This window comes from Pseudopipra pipra, chromosome 1, assembly GCF_036250125.1.
Source record: "Pseudopipra pipra isolate bDixPip1 chromosome 1, bDixPip1.hap1, whole genome shotgun sequence".
Taxonomy (NCBI): domain Eukaryota; kingdom Metazoa; phylum Chordata; class Aves; order Passeriformes; family Pipridae; genus Pseudopipra; species Pseudopipra pipra.
This window is the reverse complement of record NC_087549.1, coordinates 51,313,419-51,341,196: the sequence shown is the minus strand read 5'-3', so window position 1 is coordinate 51,341,196 and position 27,778 is coordinate 51,313,419. Positions and strand designations below refer to the sequence as shown.

The window sequence follows — 27,778 nt, the reverse complement described above, 5'->3', positions numbered from 1 at the left end:
GGAGGGAACTAGTCGTGGGAGAATAGTACAGCTGGTATTCATTCTTGAATGAATAAACTTTTGCCTTTTGTGTTTGCAGTCTGAATTTGACAGAATTTTATTAATTTGTGTTATAACTTTTACTTTGTTAACTTTATTAATTTGTAGTGTTATACTTCTCTTCAGTACATTTCTGAGCACTGAATGCTAACTAGCACATAATCTAGCCCAAGGCAGACCACAGTAGGCGATAGGCTTTTGCTGCAGTACCCTGTCTACATTAAGGCTCTTATTAATAATGCTGAATGCACATAAGCAACTACAGAAAATGTTTGGCAGAGAAGCCTTTGCCATTTAGAAGAAGGGCAAGGTTTCATCCTCTGTAGCTTGTTTGTGCTCTAACAGCTTGCAGGGTTCAAGTAGAATATTTTTGGTAACATTACTTTTGTAATGTGCTTTTTTTCTCGTTGTCCTTTTTTTTTTTTTTTTTTTTCTTTTTGGTGGTTCACTTGGATTGTTTTAAGTGTAGTTTGCAAAAGCTTGACTGAATCACAGCTGTAAAATAGCTGATTGTTCTGAAAGCAAGTGTTTGAGTATTCAGCAAATGACTGCCAAGTAATCTGTTTTACAGATAACCTGAGCTCATCCCAGGGTCTGATGGGGAGTATACTTCTCTTTCATCACTGACCAGTCTGCAGTACAGCAGACAAGGATCTTTTACTTACCTTAGTGTGCAATGCAGAGTGAACTGTAGTATGTTTCAAAAAAACGCAAAACTTATTTTCGTGTGTGTTAACAAAACTGTGGAGAATTTAAGAAATTCTACTCTAGCTGGTGCTGCTGAGGTCTGAGGAGCCACACTGTTGGAGAAATGCAAACTGCCAATAATTCAGAAGGATAAGTTTAAAAAATTGACTGTGGAAAGATTGAGAGGGTTATTTATCTGGTTTAGAAAAGGGTGTGTGATAAAAGCCTTTTGGGTAAACGAAAGCTGTAATCAAGATCATGGCAGATCATGAATGCAGCAAAGAAGACTGAAAACTTGTAGCTTTTAAAGTGATAAAGCACCCGAGTAGACTTGTCGGAGAGGTTGAGGAATATCCATCACTGGAAGCTCTTAAGAATAGACAAATTTAGTATGTTCTTACACTGAAACATGATTGAATTAAATAAATGTAATCTTCACCAGCTGTATTTCTGTGACACATTAGTCAGCTTTGCTCTACAGTATGAGAAGAAACAGAACCGGTTTTAGTAGAAGATAGTCATGGTAGAGGCTTCTTCTTAATCTGAAGTAATTTAATCTAAACATTGCAAATTATAGTTCGCAGAGATTTTGCTAAAGACTCCCCAGCGTACCCCTTAGTTCCTGTGAACTCGGTGTTGTGCTAGTAGAAATTTTCCTCTTCGGAGAGCTACAGAAAAAGGAGTGATCATCTTTCAAAATAAATTCGAACTAGTGGCTTGCTACATCAGCCCATTGTGTAAGTTGTGGTGAAGTTTTCAGCTTTTCAAATGGGTTAGTGCTGCAGCTAACACAGTTTTAGGCAAAGTCTCCACAAAGTGGATTATAAGGCAGGTTGAGTGTTATACCTCATATTTCTTGCTGACTCTTAAGAACAGGGAATTAGTGCCTTAATTCCCACAGTTAGAAGTTAGCAATTTCAGCCCATTCGTTTGAAAGAAATCAGCCTAGATATTTGATGTGATGATGGGATAGGATTCTGATGAAAGTGTATAGAAAAGGTTAAGCTAGGGAATGTTGCTAGTAAAATATAATGAGGGTAAATCTGTTGAGCAGGCTAGGAATCTGAACCCAAGCCTGATAGTTGCAGGGCTTTCATTTAGTGAACTCATTTAATCTAAAACTTGAATAAGACAGAACAACTAAAACAAGTCTGTGCTATTGAAAACTTCCCGAGAATGTTATAAAGAATGTAATCTCAACTTCTGCAGTGTAATAGTATTACATATTTTATACATTCTAATAATGTGACATTTTATTACATTTTGTCCTTAGTCCTTTCTGTTTTCCTGAAGTGCATCAAACTATTCTGAACAACTATCACTGTGTCCTCTGTAAATGTTTTCAGTAAATGGGGAATCAATTGCTTGTGAGCAAACTTCAGCACTGCCTGCTTGTTATGAACTACTGATTGCCTTAACATTTTTAAAAAATGCAAACTTGCAAATGAGATAAGACCCCTTCAAGTATTTCTGTGTTCTGAGAAATGACACAATAAAAAGCTCACTGTTACTGCACACATCAGCTCTTTGTTTTTTAAGTCAGATCTACTTTGTTCACTTGCAGATTACTGCTTTGTTATGCTCAGCACTAAAAAGCCAAAATACTTGAAATCAGGCTGTTGCATTGCTGAATGTCTCAGAGTTGGTCACTGAAGTCTGATTTGGAGTCTTCATTGTATACACTGATGAACAATCCAGAAAACATCACATTCTGGACTGAGTTCGTGGCTTACTTCATGTATCTCGTGTTCATTTCCCGTCAGTTTTTGTCTTCTTTAAAAAAGCAAACTCCAAAAAAACAAAAAACACCTCTATAATTTATTCAGCTTCTAAGGAATATCAGACAGATCAGTGAATCTGGGTTCAGGAGGAAGCTGTCTTACATGTAGTGTTTCTGTAAAGATATTACAAAAGGGACCTGGGGGTACTAATTGACAGGAAGCTCAACATGAGCCAACAGTGTGCCCAGGTGGCCAAGAAGGCCAATGGGATCTTGTCCTGTATCAAAAATAGCGTGGCCAGCAGGAGCAGGGAAGTGATCTTCCCCTGTACTCTGCGTTGGTGAGGCCACACCTTGAGTATTGTGTTCAGTTCTGGGCCCCTCAGTTCAGAAAGGATATTGAGGTGCTGGAGCGGGTCCAGAGAAGAGCAACAAGGCTGGTGAAGGGACTGGAGCATAAGTCCTATGGGGAGAGGCTGAGGGAGCTGGGGTTGTTTAGCCTGGAGAAGAGGAGGCTCAGAGGTGACCTCATCACCGTCTATAACTACCTGAAGGGAAGTTCTAGCCAGGTGGGAGTTGGTCTCTTCTCTCAGGCACTCAGCAATAGGACAAGGGGGCATGGGCTTAAGCTCCGCCACGGGAAATTTAAGTTGGATATCAGGAGAAAATTCTTTACAGAGAGAGTAATTAGGCATTGGAATGGGCTGCCCAGAGAGGTGGTGGATTCACCATCCCTGGAGATTTTTAAACGCAGATTGGACGTGGCACTGAGTGCCATGATCTAGTAAATGGACTGGATTTGGACCAAGGGTTGGACTCGATGATCTCGGAGGTCTTTTCCAACCCAATCGATTCTATGATTCTATGATTATCTTTATTGTGCTTATTAAACATATGTGCTGATATAGTGAAGCCTGTGTAAAGCAGAACTCTTACATGCATCCTTCTGTTTTTACAACTGTGTTTGTAAAAGAAATTATTTTAATCAGCTATGCCTCTGCTAGGAAGATTGTTATTCTGGGGACTGTATCCCTTTTTCTACATGCCATCTGTGAAAAGTATTTTCAACCTCTGTCACATTTTGAGAATCCATACAGTCAAACATGGTCAAAAACACAGGTAATGCATGGATTTTACCAAAATGCACAAATCCACTTCTCTTCTACCCAAAACAGAACAGTGATGAAATACTATTAATTTCCTAAGTGAAAAAATCATTAATCAGAAAATGGAATTTGGGTTTCATTCAAATCTAGCTGTACAGAATGCAGCCAAAGGTCCTAAACTGTGAATTCTTCAATATAGGGAAGAGAAAAAATAAATGGCACTCAAGTGCATATGGTTTCCATATTTGCATTAGTGATGTGTATGTGCTGTGGGTTGAGCATGGAGAGTAAGTCTAATGTCTTTGGAGTGCATGGATGCTGCTGTACATGGACAGGATATCGGAGCTAGAGAAAATGGTCAAGTCCAGGGTATGTCAGACCCACTGCATAAGTACTAAGGAATTGCTCTGTTCCTGTGCAGTACATCAGGTGTATCCAGAATGAGGCAACAGATATGCACTGGTCACAGCTGGAGTTGCCAGAACCCTGGAGATGTCCCTAATCCTTGAAATGCTTCTTGGTGAAAACTTCAGGGGTGCTTGGTGGTCTGTATCTGTAACAAAGTAAAAACTTACAAACCCACAAAGAAATAAATTGAGTCTCCAGGCAAAAGATGATGGTACTTACATCTGCAGTGAGGAGCTTTTGAGGACGTCTGTAGAACCTGATTTAAAGTAGAATAATTCCTAAAGAAGTGCAAGTGGTATGATCGACCATTAACTTAACAATAGAAAGATAGCTGTCCTGGCTACAGCCATCCTTTACTTAGGCACTGATGTGTATCAATCCATGATGACTTATGTGAATTGTCAGCACTTTGAATCTGCCCCAGTAAGCTGCCTGCTCCAACTGTCCCCATTCATTCTGAAGAATTGGAGTCAATAGGCATATTGAAGCCCATAAAATAGAAGTTGACTGCCTCATCTACCTTAAAGCTCTTTGCCCATCTTCCTTTTCCCTGGCATACTGCATGCTGACCACCTGTTCATCATCCAAATACATTACACCTGGCTTCATTATGAACAAACCTTTTCCCTGATGTTTGGTGAGATATTAATGTGATGTCCTTCACCATAAGGTCTGCCTGCTGAGCTATGCATACAACAAATCCATCCAGCCTTTGAATTATTCCTTACTGGCATTTCTTGAAGAAATGAACATTGTGGAATGTGAATGTGACAAATTCTGCCATATCCATATTGCAGATCACCTTATTATGGACGTGATTCCCTCTGCTTTTTCTGAGCTTGGGCTGTTTTGCCTTTCCTGTAGGAAAACTCTGAATGACATAATTCTGACAATTCTCACAATTCTGACCAACTCAGCTTTTCAGTTCTCCTCTACTGAGTTTTAGTCAGTAGTTTTTTAAGGCCTGTCTAAAACTAAGGCCTTACAAAATATAGCAACTTGCCTGAACATCTAATTAAAACGTGCTTGGCTTTCGCGCTGAGCTGTAGCGAACCAGTTGCTATTCTTTCTCAAGGTCAAATTAGCATCTATACACTTCAGTTTCTGGCATTGGGAGATATGTGAATCTCTGGGGCAAATGAGCAGCAGAGTAGGTGGGAACAAAATCGAGTTAAAGAGTTCACCTTACCATGAAAAGAGCTGGCTAGCAGTTAGAAGTCAATGAGCTGGATTTAAAAATTCTTCCAGCTTTTCTCAGGACCACTACAGTCTCTTGCAAAATGCTGAACTGAAATGCCCAAACAGAGATGGGCCCCATTGGTGGAAACACGAAGTAGCAAATACTTAAGTGCAAAGTTGGTTGCAAGGTATTTTTACAAATAGAATATAGTCAATCAAACTTGATTAGCGAGCTGAGAAGTCTGCTGCTGAATTCTATATAGATCCATGTGGCTGTTGCCATCTCTCAAGGCTGGTTCAAAACTTCAGTCATCTAGTGTGATAATGGAACCTGAAAGTTCAGCAGTAAAACAGTGATGGTTTTATATGTAGCACTTGCCTTCCTTTCTAGTGAGAATAATTTGATAAATCCAATTCAATCAATCATTTGTGCTATACTTTAGATAGACAACTGTAAAAGTTACATAAATGAAGGGTCTAGAGAGTAAGTCCTATGAGGAGTGGCTGAGGGAGCTGAGGTTTTTTAGCCTGGAGAAAAGTAGGGGAGACCTTATCACTCTCTACAACTACCTGAAAGAAGGTTGTAGCAAGGGGGGGGTCGGCCTCTTCTCCCAGATAACTAGCGACAGGATGAGAGGGCATAACCTGAAGCAGCGCCAGGGTGGTCTGAGTTGGATATTTGGAGTAATTTCATCACAGGAAGAGTTGTTAAACATTGAAATGGACTGCCCAGGGAAGTGGTAGAGTCATTGCTTCTGGAGCTGTTCAAGAAATGACTGGACATGGCACTTAGTGCCATGGTCTAATTGACAAGGCGGTGATCCATCAAAGGTTGGACTTGATGATCTCAGAGGACCTTTCCAACCTAAATGATTTTGTGATTCTGTGATGTCTTCAAGAGTGCAAATATAATTTGCCAAAAGTTCAGTTTAAAGAAACATGGGATCTTCTGCTGGAGTTTTATGTCTGTTACAGCCACTTGGATTTTATAGCAGGATGTGACCACAGTCACCTGTTATCTGTAAAAGGCTCATTTAATTGACTGATTCTGTGGTTGCTCATCTTTATCATACCTACCTCTTCCTCGAAGCAATAAAAATATATATTACCAGATGTTTGGTGGTTTTTTTTTTTTTCAGGGTGGGGTAGACAGAGGTTGAATGGACATTGGCAGAGGAGCATCTAAGAGCTTTTGATCTCCAAACTCCGAGTGCCTAAATTTTCTTAAAAGACTGAAGAGGAGCAAAGTTCTTTAAAGATGCAACTCATTTATTTGCAATTTGCCTTTTTTCCAATTTTTTATTGCAGATGCTTATTGTTTCTAAATAAATCATCTTCTACATTATTCTCAATCTTCCCTGCTGCAAAGGTGGCTGCACCTTTGCAGTTCGCCTAATGTGTAATTGGGTTAAAGAGACTCAGAGGTGAACATAATCAACTAGGATTTGAAGAGATGCAGTACCTTGCAGAATAAAGCTAACAAACTCTTTATTTGGATTCTGGGGCCAAACTCCAGTGCAACTCACTTGGATTAAAGTGTGCTTTCTTCTTATCTCTGTGGGACCCAGAAAACTCATCATGAGATATCTTTGCTCTTCCTTTGGCATGACTCCGTGTACCAAAGTTTATTGGAGATAACTTATGTCACTGTAACAAATGATCCTGGAAAGAAATGGCAGGGCTACTCTGTAACGTGAGTGAAGGTAGTGAATGATCTGGGAATGAATGGATAGCTCTTGAAAACAGGTTGATAGACCCCTGCAAGAACAGTAATGAATACTGAATAAGGAAGATTTTATGTAATTGGAGAGTAACGTAAGAAAAGATACTCTCTTGCACCACTGAGCTTTCTTGTCCAATAGGAAAACAGGGGGTGACATTTCTTCTTTGCTTTCAGCTATAGATCTAGAGCTACACTGCACATGTATTGTAAGAGGTGAGAGAAGCCTGTGCAGAAAGCACGGTTACTGACAAAAGAGCCTCACTAAAGTGATCAATAGGATGACTTTAACATCCTCATCTGCATCAGATTTACGTATCATGAGAACAAGGCATCTGACCTAGTCTGGATTTAACTTAAATTAAGTCAGGATTCAAAAAAATAAAAAACTCCATCTCTCTCCTATTAAGTTTCAAGTATAGCACAATTGAAAACACACCACTTGTAATTCATGCTGTGGTAGAGGGTTACGATTTAGCCAGATTTTCAATAGCTGAAGGCAAGTCTTAAACAACACTGAAACTTTTCTCCAGGCTTTCCAGGGTAATGCAATTACTGAGCAAAGACACTTTAAAGGAATATTTAATGTTACCTTGTTGAGAACACAGAATCAGAGACTTGTTAGGGTTGGAAGGGACTTGTAGAGATATCTAGTCCAACCCCCCTGCCAAGGCAGGGTCACCTAGAACAGGTTACACAGGAACATGAGAGGGAGACTCCATGACTTCCCTGGGCAGTCTGTTACAGTGCTCTGCCACCCTCAATGTAAAGAAGTTCTTCCTCATGTTGAGATGAAACTTCATATGTTTTAGTTTATGGCCACTGCTTCTCATCCTGTTGCTGAGTACCACTGAAAAGAGCCTGTTATCGTCCTCTTGGCACCCGCATTTGAGATATCTGTTACATCATAACTATGAAAGAAATAAAAGCTTTTTAGCTCAGGACGGATGTCTTGAAACTGATAACAACGTTGCTGAGAAGCTGTGCTTAACTTTTGTGACATACATTTGTTACATTATTCCAGTGCACAAGAACAACACCATTTGAAAGTACAGTAAAGTGTTTGTGTAAAGATTAATAAGTAGCAAGCACAATATGCCTTAGACTTTACAAAGACTGCAGAAGAGCCTGTAGCAAAGGGCTAAAGTTCAGTCCTTAAATCTTGCAAGCCTGGAGCATGTTGTTCAGGCTGGTGGTGTTGCTGCTGCTGCAGAGAGCTCCTGTTAAATGCTGTTTTCCATACCAGCTGAGTGCGTGCTGTACAGTCCCTCCTTGCTTCTGGCAGTGGGCCAGTTGCCCTCCTGTTTTTGATCAATTCACAATGCAAAGGAAGGTTTCCAAGTGGGAAAGTTGGTTTGCAAAAGCTCTTGTTTTCCTTAGAATAAAGCATGCAAATGTGGAGTGAAATAACAGGGATATTGCTGTCAGGGTGCCAATTTTGCATGTCTTACAATGTCACATTATTTCTTGCAAGGCCTGTTCCCTGCCATTTTGAACCTGGCCAGCAATGCTCACATCTCCACCAATGCCACCTGTGGGGAGAAGGGACCAGAGATGTTCTGCAAACTGGTGGAGCATGTCCCTGGACGACCCCTCCGCAATGCCCAGTGCCGTGTCTGTGACAGTCACAGTGCCAATCCCAAAGGCAAGTTTCATGTGTTTCTTTTTTTGTTTCATCTGTTTGTGTCTTTTTTTTAACCATTCCTTGTGAATACAGAGTGTATTGCTGTCAAATATGTTTTAGTTTTAGTCTCCCTACTACGTGAGTGCAACTACCTTTGAGCAAAGGGCTGACGGAATGTGTGAGCACCTTCTATCACCATTGAGCATTGCAGGATCCAATGACAGCCTTATTGTCTGAGGGCAAATGTCAGCTTTTACTTTTTTATGACAGGAAGAAATTGTGCTCAGTGTGAAATAAATGTGCTGGGTTAGAAAAATGCAGTGAGATTTATTTCCAAGAGATGTTTAATTATTTTGCTTTGAAACAGAGCAGCACCCAATTTCCAGTGCAATTGATGGTACCAATAACTGGTGGCAGAGTCCCAGCATTCAGAATGGAAGGCAATACCACTGGGTCACCATCACCTTGGATTTAAGGCAGGTGAGTAACATTTAGATGAGTGTAATTAAATGTATATAGATATAAGCCAATGCAGTTGATTGCAGCTCCTCTGTGTTTAAGTGGTAGGATATGTGTGAGTTAACTCTTCAATAGCACTTTGGTTAAATATGCTAATATGAACTGATTTTAAACAGATGTGGTTTTCAATCATTGTCTTAGAGCATCTTGAAGATTTTGTTCCTATCAGACTTCCTATCGTGGCACAGTAACAATTGTATATGTGTGGATGAGAGTTTTTAACTCTCATCCATGTTTCTTCTGTTTTGGTAACCTATTCCATCTGTACCAATTCCTTATGTCTTGATAACTTTCCTCTACCTGACCCTTCTATCTTTTCCCCAGCAGTCCTCTGATATTGTGTTCCTCCACCTTTGATTTCTTACGAGTTACTTGAAGTCTCTGTTATCAAGGACTTATTTTTAAGCAGCAGTGTTTTCAGGGTATTGGCCGAAGCACAGATTTTATATGTGAGGACACATTTGTTTCTGTTTATTAACTGTAACTGTCAGCCCATCACCTGATTGTTGTACAGTTTCTTAAAAAGAGTAAAGAATTTGGAGTAGGACATAGGTGAAATACTGCCATTTGCTGTAAGGTAACAACACATAATACTTCCAAATATTAGATCCATAGGTATTGTAACTCAGATAATGAGTTTCAGAGGAGAGAAAGGTAAGTGACTGGAGGGTTATTGCATTCACATCAATTATCTCACAGTAGGTCACAAGTTAAACTTTTTAAATTTCTCAGTGTTTTTGCATATTTACATTAAATATGCAACCTGTTACTGTAACATAATGGTCAGATTGAAGTGTAAAATGTCAAAGAGTTCAATTGCAGGATATCCAGAACCCTGGGAAGTCTGACTTTCCTCAGTTGAGGGATATCCTTAAGGACTACAGTGCAAAACATGCATAAAATGGGGCAAAATGGCACTGCTAAAAGAAAAGTTGATTTGCCACTTTCTGTGCTTCTTTTCTGACTTGATTCTGATCACTATCTTGCTGGAAGGAGCACTGGGAAGAAATGTTCTCCATTATATCTTCTATGAACTTTTGCTGTCAGCTTTTCTGAAGAGTTAGGGATTATATTTCTGAAACAGTGATTTCTGACCCTGGGGAATCTGGAACTGTCTGGACAGAAGTTGGTTCCTCTGTTTTGGCACTTCATGTCCAAACCTGGAGGGGTTATTATTCTTAGGCTGCTCAACTGTACAGAGTATTTGCCAATTTATTAGTTTGTCTGTTAGACATGGAAGAATCAGAAGTCTTTTACCCTGTTCCGAGAAAAGACAAAACAATTGCTGAAGAAAATGTATTTTTCTTGGCTTTTTCTTGTTGTTTTGCTTTAAACATATCTATGCACTGGGGTAACTAAGTCGTTTGAAAATCGTAGCTCAACAATTCATTATTAATACATGGATGCTTCCAAACTCTGGAAGAAGCTTTGTTACTTACTAAGAAATGCATATTTGAGGTGTACAGTTGGTAAGAAGCTTTTGCAAGATCTCTAGACCCAGTTTGAAGGTTATTTTAAAGATTAAAACGGAAGGTTTAGCTTTGATGTTTTCAAGTGAAGCATAGGTTAAGCAAGTGCCTAGTTTGCTCTTTAATTAGAAAGCAGAACTGTTAGGGAAATAATCACAAGGTGTCTTTTGTCAGTGACAGAAGGTTTGGATAAGACTTTCTTGTTGTTTGAAGAGTTAGCTTTGTGTTTAGTTTGTAGATGGACAAACAGGAAGGAAAAATGAAGGAGGGAATGCCTTAGTTTTTATCCTCCTAGAACAATTTCACTTTGGAAACAGACCAGCTGCCCTCTAAATCTTCTATTCTCCAGTCTTAGTGCTGTTGATGTTTCACCACATGCACATCTTTCCTCTCCTGACCCACGCTCAGTTTCACTAATTCGATTTGAAAAGTTTCCCCTAAGGGGCCTTTCTTCTGTGTTTTCCTTAGAGACTTTAAGAGAGAGAAGGCATCTAGGGCTATGCAAACTGAATGTAAATTATGCTCTGTGAGAAAGGATTCGGTTAATAGAGATTGCTTGAGTCAATGAGTTATTAGAGCTGACTTGGTGTGCTTACTTTAAGTGAGTCAGCACGAGTAAAGAAAACACAAAAGAAAAAGCGTACGAAGGACCTTAGTGATTTTAGTAATTTACTTCATACATTAGCTTGAGAATGAGTTAAAATACTCTTCTAGGACCTTTAAAAGTATTCCTGAAAGTCAGTACCTGTAACTACGTGGATTACAATATAACTTTAGCATTGGTACTTCTTTTTTTACATTTCAAGCTTTGTGCATGAAATCTGTTAAGTAGCATATTAAAGTAAACAAGTCCTTCAACTTTCTTTGCCAGAGTGTAGTGGCCTTTCATGATGTGAAAAATGACCATCTGATCATATTTGTGATGGGTTCTTTTGTAATTACCAGAAGTTCTAGATTTAAGAGGATTTGATTGTTTCTTGGGATTGTTATCATTGTACATTTTAGAGATATAATCTAAGCAATTGGGTTTGTGAGTGCTGAAACATAGCCTTGTCTGGCAAATATGGGGAAGATTCCCTTAGCTGGTGAAAACTCCACTCCAGTTTACCCTTTGTGAATTTCTAAGGCTGTACTCATCTCTTGGCTCAAAGGTGAAGGGAATAGAGGATATTCTTTCAGCTCGTATTCTACCTTGTACTTAGTTTATTTAGTCTAAAAACAGCTGGACTGAAAAGCAGTTTGATGGAATCTCATTGAGAGAAGAGGTCTGGCTAATAAAAGCGATATTGAAATTGCTGTTTTGATCTTCCTCCTTTGTGGAATCTGTGCTATTTATAGCTAATGCTAAGCATTTTATAATGGTAGGTAGGGCTTATGTCAGGATTCTTTAGCTCACTTACACCGTAACAACTAGGTACATTTATTCTAGTGTGCCTTTCAGTCTTTCCAGGATCCAGATGTCTGATTGTCTTTCCTTCCCACACACTCTACCACCACCCCGCCCCGGCTCCCTCTTTCCATTGAATGTGATCCAGAACTGGGGATCTGGCAGTGATCCAGAACTGGGGAAAGAGTAGTTTAGCAATGAGGTGTCGTATTGATGTACAAGACACTAAGATTTGATTTATGACCTTGTGTTTCCTACACTGCTAGTTTTACAGAAACAAAATGCGCAGCATCAGTTTTTGATAAAAACAGCATTTTTGCCTGAGTTTGACTCCCCTGGACAGTTATATTATGAAATTATGATTTTAATAAATGCTGACTGTTGCATATTTAAGCAGTGTGATTGGAGCAGCTGTAAAATATTAATCTGTGACACCATTAAATGAAGACTATTTGCCTCAGTTTTATTATCATGCTTCAGACTTTTAAGGGTATTTAAATGTAGTCTGTATACTTGGCATAGCAAAATGGCAGATGTTTGTGTATAATAAAGTTCTTGAATTGTAAAGCAACACCAGTTCTTCTTAGAAGACCCATAGTATTGAGTTGAGAAAACAACTCCACTTCCGAGTAAGTTGTAGCTCATGAATATTTTATGATACTGGATTGCCACTCAGAGGCTGATATAAGAGTAATTTGTAGTTTCTTCTATTAGAAAGTAAAAAAGAATGTAAATATATGATTTGTACAAAGCTTTAATCTTGAAATGAATTGGCAAGAACAGATTTATGTAGAGATACATTGTTTGCTGGTGTAAAAAAATATTATTCTGTTGACATCACTGGACTAATGCTAATTTGTTGTACGTGGCAAGCTGCCTTAAAAGCCTTTTGTGGCTTTGTAAAACTGATGATGCAAGATTCACGGTGTTCATCTGTACATTCTTACAAGGCAATTTTTAAATAAAATGAATTTTCCTTCTATTCCAAAACAACAGCTGCACATAATGAATCAAAATCTTCAAGAAAATATAATTAATGAGACTAGAAATTCTGCTGAATTTAGTGTATTTTGCACTTTTAACATCACAGAACACTCAGAGCAAAATGTTGCAATCAATTGCTAGGCCTCACAGTCTCTAAGAGACTGAAGCCATCTTTATCCCTTAAAAACATTTCTGTGAACAGTATAAGCGGATATTTAAAATATCCCTTTATGTAGTCTTCTACTCTTTGAGGGTTTGCACAGATTATTTTAGACAGCAAAATGAAATCTGAGAAAAAGAGACTTTTCTTGTAACCAGGTTTATATGTGTTGACAACACTGAACTGAATAAATTTTGCAGTTTCATTTTAAATATGTGAAGTAATGTTAGCTGTAATAAACATTTTCACCACAGGACTGGTCATGCTGTTTAAAAAACATACTTAGCTGCTTTTTAGATTCCCTTTCTTCACTCATCATTAACTGAAGTTAATCCTGAGGTTTTGAAATCATATGCTCCTTTCAGGTTTTTTCAAGATCAAGTGGAGTCTGGATTTGAATTGGGATGTAGATTTGAAGTAGAAGTTGGTACTCTGTTCTTTAAATATTCCTGAAATTTAGAAAAAAAATATGTTGAGACTCATCTTTCCCTTTAGCTTTTAATTTTTGGAGCCTGAGACTCGAATACTCATAATTACACAAAGACAGAATCTTCTCTGTTGTTGTCTTCAATTCACAGATATTGAAAAATATGACTGGGAGTCTTTATCCAGAAAGACTACCAGGAAAATTGTGCTTGCCAGGGCGTGTTGTCTGTGTGGGTTGTAGAGCACTGACCATGCCCTTGGAAATGGGGATTTGTGGCTAGCATCTGCTGTGTCCCCACTGCTGGCTGACTGTAAACTCAGCTGCTGCTGCGAAGAGGTTCCTTAGAACAAGTTTATTTGGCTGATCTTTACAGTCAGGATTGAAATGCTTGTAAAATGACACTTTTAATCTATGACTGCTTGAGAATTGTTAACTTGCTTTGACTTGCCCTTTTTACCCTTGTAGTTCAATAAGGAAGTTAGTTCTGGGAAAGTTATACAGTCAAATTAAAGTGTACAAATCATTAGCTCTTGTGCCCCACAGCTCAGGTTTATCATGTAGCTGGTTGGTGGGCACTGAATGAATGTGGAAAGCGGTAAGAAACTGCTTTTGGTGATGTTCAAACCCAATAAACTTATAAAATTCTGTGAAGAAGTGGTCAAAGGATGTTGGAAAATCAGTTTGCATTACATAGACTTATTGGTTCAGATCCATTTTGGGTTGCAGAGTTTGTGAGATATGAGGTCTGCAAAACCTACTGACAATTCTTTAAACATCTTTATCAGCAAGCACTTGGATGACCTTGATCCTTTCCTTCAGCTTCATTCCCTTACTTGGAAACATAATCCCTGAGAATATACCTCCTACTGATAGGTTGTCTTCTGATTTCTTGAGGCGAAGAGCATGTATAAAAAATCCTTAATTTCTTTGTTTAACCTATATTATTTCAGGGACTGACAAATTATCCTATGAATTTACCTGTGAAGTGTTTTTGGGTACCTATGAGCTATGTGTGTAAAGGGAAGAGAGTTGAGAGAAGATCCATGGGAAAAGAAGGCAATTGTTTTCTATACTGTCCATACTTAAAAGTGTATAGAATCATTCACTGATTTTTTTCACTGCTTCTTTAGCGTTTATACTGTTAAATATCTGCATTTTAGCTGTTTGTGAACTGTACACATGCGGAAAAGATCAATCCCAAATGTCTTGGGTACCAACCATGGCTACTGTTTTCCTGGAAAAACATTGACTTGAAAAAATTTAATTTATTGAATTGTGCATTGCATTTGTGCACAGTTGCTGTGAAAATTATAATTTTTAATTGGCTTTTCCCTTCACTCCCCCCTCACCAAGAAACTTGGTATTTAAAGTAAATTTAACTTGCATATTCTTGTAAATATCTTTTGCTTCTGCAGCAGTGACTGCAGTTAGTTTGTGATGAAAGATAGCTCATTGTTACTAGTTGGAACTGGATTTAAAACTAGCCACATCAGCTGCAGACTATAATGGGTCTCAAAATATCTCAGTGTAATCAAAAGTAGATCATTTGTTGTTCAGCCAACTGTGTAATAAGTAGGGAAGCAGTTTAGTTGATGACAGCAAGCAGAGAGGAAAAATAAATAAATAAAGTGCATAGCTGTTCCTAAGCTCAGTCAATAAAACTTCTCTGAAGCTTTCTGAAGTTCTTATCTGTGATGGAGAAAATACCCATACAAGTGACAGCTGTCACATACAAGTGTCTTCAGGTTCAGGGTACCAAAATGATGATGATCCGTAAGATTCTGCGTGTGCAAAGCTGAGTGCGAAACAGGTATATATAACTCAACTACCTCTGACTGAATCAATGAAATCCAGGTTGTAGGTAGGGAATATAGTTGCTTCACTTGAAGTCTGCCCAAATAATGTTCCTTTTTCCTTTAAAAGCATATATTTTGGCTTTTCCTTTTTTTTTTTTTTTTCAGTCTGAGATTGTTGACATGATGTAAGTTTTACTTAAAAGTAACTCTTCATGGAAGCTGGATTATAATTCTTGATATTCACTTAACTTTAATCAAATTTTGAGACTGTGCTGAACAACAGAGCATTCACAGACCTCAGAGAAATTTTATTTCTAAGACTGGACAGCTAACTAAACACTGAGCTGGCTTCTCCTTTTGTTTGCTTCTGCTTGCATTGCTGAAATGTCACAGTAGGCAAAATCCTCACTTTGTGTGAATTTTCATATTTATTGAAACAACTAGGTATGTTCTGTTTGTATCTGCTTGATGTCTCAGAGGATAAAAGGGAAGTGCCTGTAAAAAAAATCAGACCAAGTGAATATCATGTTTTAAATTCCGTCTGATTTTAATAAGAAATTGAGATTGTTTTACTTTTTTTTAAGGTGTTAAAGTTAGTAAGTCATCTGAAGATAAGTATCACCAAATTTTTTTTCCTTGTCATGTGTGCAAGACCTCCTAATCAAAGTTCTGTTCACTTAAAGAATGTCTTGTTTCAAAAGTAGTTTCCTGATTGCATACACAATGCAGTTACTATTTATCTTTGGGAGTTTATTTCCCCATTTGAAAAAATCAAAACCTCCTTTTATGTGGCAAGTACTATTCTTGCTCTGGCTTTAATGTGTATTGCAAAGCAAAAGCCTAACAATTTGAATTTATAATGTATGAAAGAATTGGTTTCAGCCAAATTGGAGCTCAACATAGTATTAATACTGCACATGCAGACAGGAATTATGATGATAATAGCAGCCGACCAGGCAGTCTGCTCAAGTGGGAATAGATTCCTCTGAGATGTTTGAATAATACAGAGTTTTTCTTTCATCTAAATGTGGCTTGATACTCTAGTGTGTATGAAACATTGAACTCCTGTATAGAAGTGTTACGAATTTGCAAAATGCAGATTTTAAAGTGAAGTGATGTCGTAGGTATTGGGTGAGGGAGAAGATAGTAGCTTTGCAATAAGTGCACTTCAGTGTTCTTGTCTAATGCTATAGCTAATTCAGGGCCAGTGTGGGTTGTGTAGCTCCCATGACAAAGTAATTTAAAAGGTGATATGAACTTAATTACTGCTCTGCCTGCTCACAGAAGTGATGAACAGTGCTGTTATGTGGATGGGGATTTCACTTTGGACCCAGGGTTGTTAAAAAATTAGTCAAGATACCTGTATAGCTCTTACACAACTTTATTTAGGAATATTAGCTATTTTATCACCATTATTTTTGTCATATTCACCTTATTTGTCCCTCAGTATTTTTAGCAGTCTGTAAGTCTTCTGCTGAAATAACTAACACAGAATGAAAAGGGAATGCACAGAAATTTTTAATATAGGGTGTAAAAAACTTATCAGAAATGCTATTACAAAGAGGATTAAATCCCCAGCTAAAATATGAAACAAAGAGGTTTTTTTAGGCTGCATCTATGTAAAAAAAAACCCCAACCAACACAAACCAAACAAACAAAAAAACCCCCAACCGATACACAAATCTTTGAGTCCCTCGAAGGCTCAAAAAAGCTAAATAGCACATTTCTCACAGAATGAATGTTACACCCAACTAATCCTGAAATGTACAGTGTAGATAAATTTCAGCTATTACATCAGCATAGACTGATGCCCTAAACACAATTAGATGGACCCCTTGCCAAAAGTTTGTGCAAAAAATTTATCCAGAGTTACTGTACCAAATTTTACTCTCTCCCTATGTAAACTGCTTTTAAAGTTTTTAATTTACTATCCACTTTGATTCTAGTGGTCTTATAGAGCATAATGAAGTATTGAAATTTTCTTCTTGCGTTTTTTTCAGGTCTTTCAAGTTGCATATGTCATCATCAAAGCTGCTAATGCTCCACGACCTGGAAACTGGATTTTGGAACGCTCCATAGATGGCACAGAGTTCAGACCATGGCAGTACTATGCAATTAGTGATACCGAATGTTTAACTCGTTATAATATTACTCCAAGAATTGGACCGCCAACTTACAAGAGAGATGATGAAGTGATCTGCACCTCCTATTACTCCAGATTAGTTCCCCTGGAACATGGAGAGGTACGTTGGTTTTTGTACTTGTAGTTTATGATGAAGAACGTGAACTGATGGCAATATGAAAACCTATTAATTCCAGTTACAGAATTCGTCGCCATCAGCACTACCAGGTGATCTGTTAATCTTCTTTAATGGTATCGTCTTTATATCATGTACCAGAAAAGTAAACTTTAAAATGTTGGGATGAAACATGTCTTTGGCTCTATGTATTCCCATTACTAAGCTCTTTGTTCTCTCCTTCCACATAATTTGATGGTAGCTATTAGCTGTGAATTATTAGTTACTTTATCCTGAAAGACTGTAACAGAGGCTCTATGTTCTGCCAGGTTTTTCATTTAGTAGAGAAAACTCCTGTGTTAGGAACACCTGGTTGTGTGAGATAAAGCTGCAAACACTGTTGAAGTGCTTGGCACAGCTGGAACTCCTAAACAAGCCTTGGCATTGTTTCAGAGATGTAGCATAATTAAAAAGGCTATGAGTTGTGCAGCCTCGCTGTTGATTGTTCTTTCTTTTAACAAACTCTATTCATGGTACTTGTGTAATTTATTACATAGAGGCAGCCACATAATGAAATGATACATTAAAACCACGGTTATTCTGTTGTGAATGCTATAATGTATGACCGTGATAATAAATGTGGTGTTATCCCATGGAGAGTGCTAGTAACTCTTAGCTTAATAGAAATCAGTATGTTTTTATTTCTTGAATAAATAAAGATTGGAATGTATGCAGCTAAGGGCCAAAGTGTGTCAAACATTCACATAAACTTGAAATTATCAGCAAGAAAAAACAATGAAATTCAGTAACATCAAGTCCCATTCACTTCAATCAAATGTTTATTGCAGTCATGTTAGCATCTCCCCAACAGATCAGATGGAACAAAGAAACTTAACCTGTCTACATAATTAACCAGAAAACCTTTAGGTTGACTGTGTACGAACAGTGCCTCTTGTAATGTACATTTAATAGAGCATACAACCCCAGCTTGAAGGATGCCAGAGATTCAATTTACTGACTTTTTCTTCTCATTCATTTTTCCCAATGGCACACATAATTAATTGGGTCACACTATCCAAATATTATGCCTTTTTTTTTTTTTTGAGTGCAGTAACAGAAAAAATAAGAACATAAAAAATGACAGCATTAAATTTCAATGTATTGCATAAAATCATAGAATCATTTAGATTGGAAAATACTTTTAAGGTCATCTAGTCCAACCATTAACCCAGCACTGTTAAGTTCACCAATAAACCACGTCCTTAAGTGACACACTTAACGTCTTTTTAATACCTCCTGGGATGGTAACTCCACCACTTCCCTGGGCAGCCTTTTCCAGTGCTTGACAACCCTTTCCTTGAAAAAAATTTCCCTAATTTTCAAACTGAAACTCCCTTGGCACAACTCGAAGCCATTTCCTCTTATTGTTTCACTTGTTGTCTGGGAGAAAAGACTGACACTCAGCCTGGCTACAACCTCCTTGCAGGTAGTTGTAGAGAGCAATAAGATCCCCCTTGAGCCTCCTTTTCTCCAGGCTAAACAACCCCAGCTTCCTCAGCTGCTCCTCATGAAACCCAGCACTTGGCTTTGTTGAACCTCATCCAATTGGCTTCGGCCCATAGATCCAACCAGTTGATAAACACACATGCATAAAACCTGTCATTCACGAAGGACGGACTGCTTCGTTGTAAATGGAATGTCTGTCAGACAGGAATATTCCCTGCACAGAATATCTCACAACCTGGATCCTTGGCACCCTTTTGAAAATACATGTATTTAGTGCTTTGTAATTGATTCTGGCCACTCTGTTCAACTTAAGAATAGCCCTGTATGAATCCTGCAGACCAGCTGATCTCTGTAAGCGTCTGTATTATATCCAGCACTTGTTAGCATCCTGATGTTCTGCAGTCAGCTTGAAGTGTCTTGGTGTGAAATAACTGTTTGGGTAAAAAGACCACATATCTAAACGTGGATGTCAATAATAATACTTTTTGCCAAATCACTGTGCTGTTTTAACTGCTAGATTTTTTACAGGTCTGAAGAGGTATAGCTGCTCTACTGTAAGTTCTGTTGTTTGCCTGATTTATACTTCTTGAAGATCTGCTTCCAGAAATTTACATAATGAAGTTAGGGCTTGTGATGAATTCCAAGGCTTAAAATGCAGTTATTTGAAAATGGTCCTGAATTATGGGGTACAAATAAGTAAAAAAAATGTAATACAAATATATCTCTGTGTTTAAGCTTATATAAGCAATATATTAGCCAAATTTAGCAGTGTGTGAAGAGAATCATTATATTTGTTCTTTAGTGTCTTAGTCACTATCCGTACTGTTTTTACCTTTTCCTGCTTGGAAAGATTCCTTTACTGTCTCTAAAAATTATAGTGTATTATTACAGAATTTAGAATACATCTATAGTCGACTATATATATGTTAAATTTTTCAATAGAAGCTGTGCAGTGATATTTGAATATTTGACCAACAATTCTGCCTTGCAGTTCCCAGCAGAAAACATAACTTCTGAATGAATATGTTGCCACCAATTTTCCTAAAGAGAACAGACTGACTGTGGTGGGCAGTTTCGGTCTTCAGTTGCATAAAACATGGGTACAAGGAGGAAAAGTCCTGTCTGTGACAGGATGCAAGAAGAGTTCTGAAATTGTAACAAGGAAAATATGGGTTAGAGACTAGGGACATTTCTAACAATAAAGCCAGAAAGGGCTGGAATAGATTGCCTTGGAGGATTGTGGAGTCAGCACCAACCATGGTCTTCAAGAACAGATTGGTCAAACATCTAACAAATTTAGTAAATCCTGCTTTGGCATAGGAAATGGACTAGAAGAATTCTCTGTGTTTCTATGAGAACTGAACACTATATAGGGTGGTGTTAATTTGCAGGTTTGGACCCGGAAAAATTTTGGTTTTCAGAACTGTTATTCTGCAGTTGGAAAATGAATGGGGTATCAGAAAAGTGGAATTCTTTGAACACAGTGTGTTAGAATATTAAGATGGAATGGTGGTAACCAATAAATGGCAAAATTATAATTTTGGAAGTGTGACCTCCATTACTAGTCTCCCCTTGTATGTCTTTGAAATAACACAATTACTCTCTGGGAAGCCCCTAACTCCACTACAGAACTAAGTGCTTGGGTTTTTTTAAATACTAGTACAATATTCTTCATTATTTAGAAATATTTTCAGGGGAACAATTTGACAGTACTGGACAAAGTTAAAACTATTAAGTTCAAGAGTAGTATGTGAGACAAAATTACTCCTCATAAAGGGGGATATGTCGTGGACTCTAAAATGCGGCTGACTGGCCCATTTGTTATGGACACCAGGTGAACTTTTTAACATTTGTTTGTTGCCTGTAGGGTTTTGTTTTTCAGTTTCTTCCATAAAATGGAACAGGAACTGTAGGGTCATATGAGACTATATCCTTGTGTATTCCTAACTTACTTTAGAAAGAAGGAAGCACAGAGTAAGCTGTGCAGCTTGATACCAAATATCATCTTAGGGGGGCTGATTAGAACTGTGCAAGAAAGATGGAGGCCGGATGAGTGGATTTGTGGTGGCAGCCCCTTGCTTTCAGTTGTCATCTGTGTTGTGGCTTCCCACTGCATTCTCGTATCACCAAATACTCCTTGCTGACTGTGCAGCCCTGTCACTTCTAGGTGTAGAATTAATGACCCCAGATTGAGAATATGTGCCATATTATGTTTTGCAATAAGATCTTTTCTATTTGTGGAGAAGAGATCTGTAAGGACAAAACTGTGCCTATGGCCAGAGTTACATGTTCCATTCCAATGAGGGAGAGGAAGCAAGACTGCAGGAACTAGCGATTAGCCTTTTTACTGTTCTTTTCTTTGTGCTATCTCCATAAGAGTCCAGGAGTCTCAGGACTATGATGAAGTGATAGTGGTGATTTCAGTGGTGGTTTCAGAAATGTGTGAGTCAGGAAGCAGGAATTTTACCTGTAGATAGACAATGGGGAAATAAAAGGAATTCTGTGTAGTTTAACATGTCACCATCTGGAGCTGTTGTGAAAGAAGTTTAAGTTCTATGGTTTGGATTCTCAGACTGATATTGTTCCAAACAAATCACAATTATATTTATGATTAAGCCAGCCTTTCTTTCTAGATTCACACATCACTGATCAATGGTAGGCCAAGCGCTGATGATCCTTCACAGAAGCTTTTGGAATTTACTTCTGCACGATACATTCGCCTACGACTGCAGCGTATTAGAACTCTGAATGCTGACCTCATGACTCTCAGCCACAATGATCCTAAAGAACTAGACCCCATTGTTACCAGAAGGGTAAGCTGATTGTTCATAAAGGGTATTCAGAATAGCTTGATGGGAGAGAATATTATTATCTCCTTGGGAAAGAGGCAGTTCTTAATCTTTGCCATTCACAGAGTTGTTTTGATAGGTTGTTAATTCTTGCCTTCCTTTTGACAGCATTAACAACAATAACCTTATCATAAACAACTTCGAAAGGAAACTTTTTAGAGACGGTTTTTATTTGTTTTCTTTTTGTTTTACTTATTTCTGTAAATGATTTATGCTAGAGACAGTGTTTATCATCTACGCTTTATCATCAAAATTAAAAATATGGTTTGGATTATGGAAATATCACTTGAGGTTGCCCTTGAGGCAAATGTAGTATCTTTTCTGGTGCATCAAGGATTTCAGGACCCAGTGCTGTCATTCATAAAAATAAATACTTGAAAACCTTGCCATTGTGAATTTTCATGTCTCATGAGAATTTTCTTAATTTTTGTTTCAAAGCCTATGAATTAATAATAATGTAAAACCTTGGAGAGAATTCTGAGAGTATTAACTGATATGTACACATTTGATATTGAAACTGGGGAAACTGAGGCCCCAAGCGCTTAGGCTGACTTCTCCATGCTCTCAAATAAATTTGGTATTGGAACCCTAATGACAGCATCTACCTTAAGCAGTATTTCTGCTTTGTATCTCGCCGTTTTGACCATCTTAATTTGCCCACAATTCATAGGTTACGACATCACAGGCTTCAAGTTTTTCTATGAAGTAGGCTTTCTGATGAGGACAGAAAAACATAAGAAGTGTTTCCTCTATCCCTTCCTTTCTAGCTCTTTGCCTTGAATAATATCTGCAGGCAACACTTCCTTGTGCAGGAACAGGACTCTTGCAGTTTGTGACTTTTCTGATACAGACAATCCTTGTGCTGTCTGGATAGCTGAGTACAAGGGAGAAAGGAACTTGGATTTGGTTAAATTTGGTGGGTACTTTCAAGTCAGGGCCACTTCTACCTTGGTCATGCAGGTGCTCATTCAGCTGCAGCATTTTAAAGTGTAAAATCTGGATGTGTTCTGCATGTTCTGTCTGACTCCTATGGGAATTGCTAGCATGAAGACTTCAAGAGCAGAGTATTGGACGGCTGCTCCAGCTTGTGCCTTGCCAGCAGTAGGGAAATGCACAGCCTGAGCAGGTGAGGTGTTCCTATGGAGCAGACTGGTTGATATTTAGATCTATTGATAGTATTGGAATATCAAGAAATACACCACCTAAAGGAAAGGAAGCATACAAACATATCGCTGAGAAATGAGAATATTGAGGACAAGCATTCCCACTGCTCTTGTAACATACTCAGTTGTGCAATCCCAGGCTTAGGACTACTCCACCTAGCACTACTTAGTGCAGTTGTGCATGAAAAGCTACACATTTTCAGAACACATAGGTTTTATTGGGCAGAGTTCCCAAATACTGATGTCTCACTTTGTGTCTCACTGTGCAACCAACTGTAAGAAAGATAATCACTTCCAGCTTTTTGGATGCTGTTTTATTGTTTTTGAAGACTCTGCATCCAGCTGTTGATACCAATTATGTTTGGTTTCTTGTACATAGTCCTGAAAAATGGCCGATGCAGAACTTTTCTAAGTGTTCCAACAGCACCTTTATTTCTGTCTTTGTTTATTTATTTCTGTCTGTAGCATTTGATTAGCATTGGTCTCTCTCATTCAACTTCAAGCTGCACACAGCTGCTGTGACCCATACTCTGTAAGAAAATAACACAAAGGAGATGAAGGAGGGAATGCAGTGAAAAATACAATTCTGCTCTTGTCCTCCTCCTTTTCTCAGTCTCAACCTCCTTCTCTGTAGTTAAGGACTTACTGTTCATGATAAGTCCCTGAATGATTTTTGTAGTTCAAGCGTAACATTAAAAACCCTCCTAAAACACTGAACATAATAAGAAATTTTAAAACATTAAAAAAAATAAGTATGAAATCAAAGAGTCTATTTTATTACAGTTCCAAGATCGTTCAAAGAAATAACAGTCCAGGAGTCAGCATGTCTGACCACCCAGGGACACCTCCTCTTCCTGAACCAGATGACTTCAAGGTTGTTAGGTCTGACAGTCTTTAACTCTTCTCTTAGAAGTATCCTCAAAAAGTGTTTCTTTTTCGTTCCCCTGTAGTACATAATTCCCAGGATACAAACAGGCCAACCATGTTGATACTGCAGCTGTAACTGAACCCAGATGGTCATTTCCTGCCTCTTCTTTTCCTTGAAAATGAAATCCTTTCCTTATGTATGTTGCTTTTGCTCACCACCTGGCAATATTAATGGATAGTATTCTGCTGTATCACCAATTTTGAAGCTAAGAGTTTGGATAGAATATTTCAGTGGCTACATGGTAGTAACAAAGAGCTGGTCTGGAAGTGAGTGTACAAAGTGGTTTTAAGGGAGGGCGGAGTTCCCATGTTAAGAAAGCATACTCTTAGTTCCCAGACTGACATTAAAATATGGCAATTTTTTAATGCTTTATGGTTTCTTAAAGGGTGAAAAAAAGGTGAGTTTTTTTACAAGTATAAATTTTGGCTGAGGTCACATTTGGTAGTCTTTCCTGAAGCTGAGGAATTTTACATACTTACTTAAAAGTCAGTTATTGTTTCATACCAATGAGAAAAAACATGGGAAAAATAAATAAAGCAAAAATAGAAGGTTTCCCCAAATACTTTAAATACTTTAAAGTATTTATTTTATTTTTCAAGTCACATTTTATTTTGCAGAGTAGGACAGGGAAATGTAAATACATTTAAATGTCTTTTATTCATCCCTTTTTCAACTTTGTTTTTTGTAGTACTACTATTCAATAAAGGACATCTCTGTTGGTGGTATGTGTATTTGTTATGGCCATGCTCGAAGCTGCCCTCTGGATGAAGTCACAAAGGTATTCTTTAGTCTCCTTATTTTCACAAAACAACTTTTCCAATTAAAATAAAAAATCACCTAAGGAGGATGAGAAAGAGGAAGGTAAAAGAGATTTTAGGATATGGTGCATACAAATTATTTGCCATATTTTTCTTCCTTTTCTGAGGAAGCATATCTGGGTCTCTGGTAGTATAACTTTTTTAAAGTAATCTCTTTTTCTTTGGCATTGAATTTAAACAATTCAAGGGGCACAAGAAATAGTCTCTCGTGCAACACAGGAGATTTGCCCCTCCTGTTCTAGAAAGGCTATTTCCCAATAGTTGATATAGCATGGTTGAGCAATTTAATGTTAATTGTAGGGTATTTGTGGGTCTTGACATTTTTTGGAGTTAGGCCGATACTGGGCAGACTTTTGGCAACATTGATTAAATTATCCATTAAAAAATATTTAAAGGAAGTGAATTTTTTATTCTTAGAAGTTGCAGTGCCAGTGTGAACACAACACATGTGGAGAGAGCTGTAACAAATGCTGTCCAGGCTACCACCAGAAACCATGGAGACCAGGAACCCTTTCTGCAGGGAACAAATGTGAGAGTAAGTATGCAGACATTTAGTTAGTTTCATAAAGTCTTACTATTTTCTTGCTTGAGTTTGCTTTCATATAGATCTGTACTAATTCCCAAGAAAAATCCATGAACTCTGAACTGTCTTCATGGGATTGTTCAAAGGTAGAAAGCCTACTTCTAATCATAACTGTTAAGTTGATTTTAAATAATCTGTCCAACCTGACTTGCTGGCTAGTGAAGTTGTCATGTAGTATAGCTTTCAGAGTCTCTTTTTCAAAGGAATTTGTGGATTTATTGTAGTCCTGTAGAAACTAGCAGATTTGCATCAATCATTTTGTTAGCTACTTGAAATGCAAATTTCTTACATTGATCATAAATTTTGTCAGATGAACAACTTTGTTCTGATAACAAAGGTTTTGAAAGATACTCCCTATTGGCCAATTACATTTCAGATTGTCTGATAGATTGACTTAAGCTGTGCTGGTATGGCTGATTGTGTTGCTAGGGCTAGTCGATGCATTTTTTCTCTTCACAGTGCTAATGCGTAGCACAAGCTGCAGACAATTAAGAACTTATTAGATAAAATTTAAAGTTCTGGATGGAAAAGTAGTTTTTTTGGTTAAGGCATTTGCACCAGTCTTAATATCACTCTTTGGAAAGTAGTTGTTTATGACAGTTTGGACTGAAGTATCCTCCAACCTAAATCAAATTTATACTTGTGTACTGGCATTGTTGAGTTCTCAGATTTTTGCCTATAATACAAATAAGAGAGGAATTAGGCAGATTTTCTTCTGCAGAAGACATAAAATGAAGGAACAGTTATTACTAATTAACACATCACTGCTGACCTCAGTCCTGACAGGATTGTCTTAGTGGGATCTACAGAATACTGTTAAAAACAGTGCGATTGAAATGGTGATAGTGGTTTTGAAATGTGCTAACTTGCTAAGAAATAGAGTGTATTAAGACTGTTGAAGCATCTAGCATGGTTAAAGGGAAAAAGCACACTTTTGAGACAAGTCGATAGGCTCTTCTACTTACATTTTCCACTTTGAAAAATGTTAGTGGTATAGGAACTGTTACACAGTATAAATAAAAAAAAATATTTCCATTTCTTCTCAGAGTGCAACTGTCATAACAAAGCAGAAGATTGTTATTACAATCAGAGTATTGCAGATCAGAAAAGGAGCATGGATATTCATGGCCAGTATACAGGAGGTGGCGTGTGCTTAAACTGTACTCAACATACTACTGGGATCAACTGTGAAATGTGTGCTGATGGATATTTTAGACCACACAAAGTAAGATGTAGAAAATACCATTCTCATGTTTTGGTGAATTACAGTGTAGTATCATGGTGTGTATTTCAGCTAACTGTAAGTAATATATATATTTTGATCAGTTACATAATAACTAAGAACTGTAGAGGGTTTTTTTGTAAATCATATAACAGCAAAACTTTCAGGAAAAACCAAAATACTTGTCCAGCTGTGTGGGAGGGCAGGTCAAGGTGTTGGAGAAGAAAAAAATAAGTAAGGATGAAGCTTGACATAGTAGTGTGCAAATGTGCATGTTCTGATAGGAAACCCATTTTTCCTGTGCATAAAGCTATAAAAAGTGCCAGTATTAAAGTCTTCAAAAGTGCTAACATATGTACCATCCTGAATAAGGCCCTGTCAAACAGTGTTAAAAAGGACTGTTACATGGTTTTAAGATCAGACTCTTTGGCTCATGAGATGTTGCAACAAATATTCTTCTTGATGTGATTATTGTAGGACTTGTGCTCTCTGAACCTGTGTACTTTCCAGTTTATTGACAGGTGTCACTCTTCAGAAAAATGACCTGAACTCTAGAAGACTTTTGTTAAGATGTGGCTAACAGAGTTTGAGTCCATAGGAGTATGGCTAGGTAGCTGGCACAGCTCATCCAAAGAAGTAAATTGGAGTCAGAGATGATGTTACAGTTGCTGTAAGAAGCGTTGAAGAAAAGTCTTCAATCAACTTGTAGCCATTAAATGTGTGTCTAGAGGTCATTAATGATTTGCTTTACAGCTGAATCACCTCAAAGGAAAATTTTCCCTGAAAAAAAAATAAAGTCCTTGCCATATTCATTGCATCACCTTATATTTCAAAGATATATAGATCATGAAGTCAGAATGAGTCTACATTAATAGATAATCTGTCCTTCCATTGAACACAGAGGCAAAGATTTCTTTAATTTCCTTCCTCTTTGAACCAGAATATCTTTGCAAAAAGCATCGATTCTTGTCTTCAACATTTCACTATCTTTGGCAAGCCATCACAGTGGTTAATTACTGTTACATTAAAAAAAATGTCCATTTATGCTCAGCGTGTCAGGCTTCAGCATCTAGCCCTTAGCAGTTACTATACCTTTGTGCTATTGAAGACCAAATTTTGTTCCTACATTTAAGTTTTTTTCTAGACTGCAATCCCCTGATCCTTCTGTTGGCTAAAACTAGATCTATTTTGATCTGTTGTTCCATATTAGCTTTTTCCAGTCTTCATTACTTTTAGTTTTGGTGATC

The 27,778-nt window shown here is 37.8% G+C and overlaps 1 protein-coding gene across 1 annotated transcript in view; it reads left to right on the top strand.

Annotated features, from left to right (window-relative positions):
• Positions 1 to 27,778, top strand: part of LAMA1 (laminin subunit alpha 1) — a 100,705-nt gene that overhangs the window by 13,274 nt on the left and 59,653 nt on the right. The window contains exons 2-8 of the mRNA XM_064656504.1: positions 8,334 to 8,504; positions 8,851 to 8,963; positions 17,226 to 17,468; positions 21,602 to 21,781; positions 24,597 to 24,686; positions 25,144 to 25,261; positions 26,356 to 26,534. Of these exons, the coding sequence (XP_064512574.1) occupies positions 8,334 to 8,504; positions 8,851 to 8,963; positions 17,226 to 17,468; positions 21,602 to 21,781; positions 24,597 to 24,686; positions 25,144 to 25,261; positions 26,356 to 26,534 (1,094 nt within the window). The remainder of the gene's footprint in view (positions 1 to 8,333; positions 8,505 to 8,850; positions 8,964 to 17,225; positions 17,469 to 21,601; positions 21,782 to 24,596; positions 24,687 to 25,143; positions 25,262 to 26,355; positions 26,535 to 27,778) is intronic.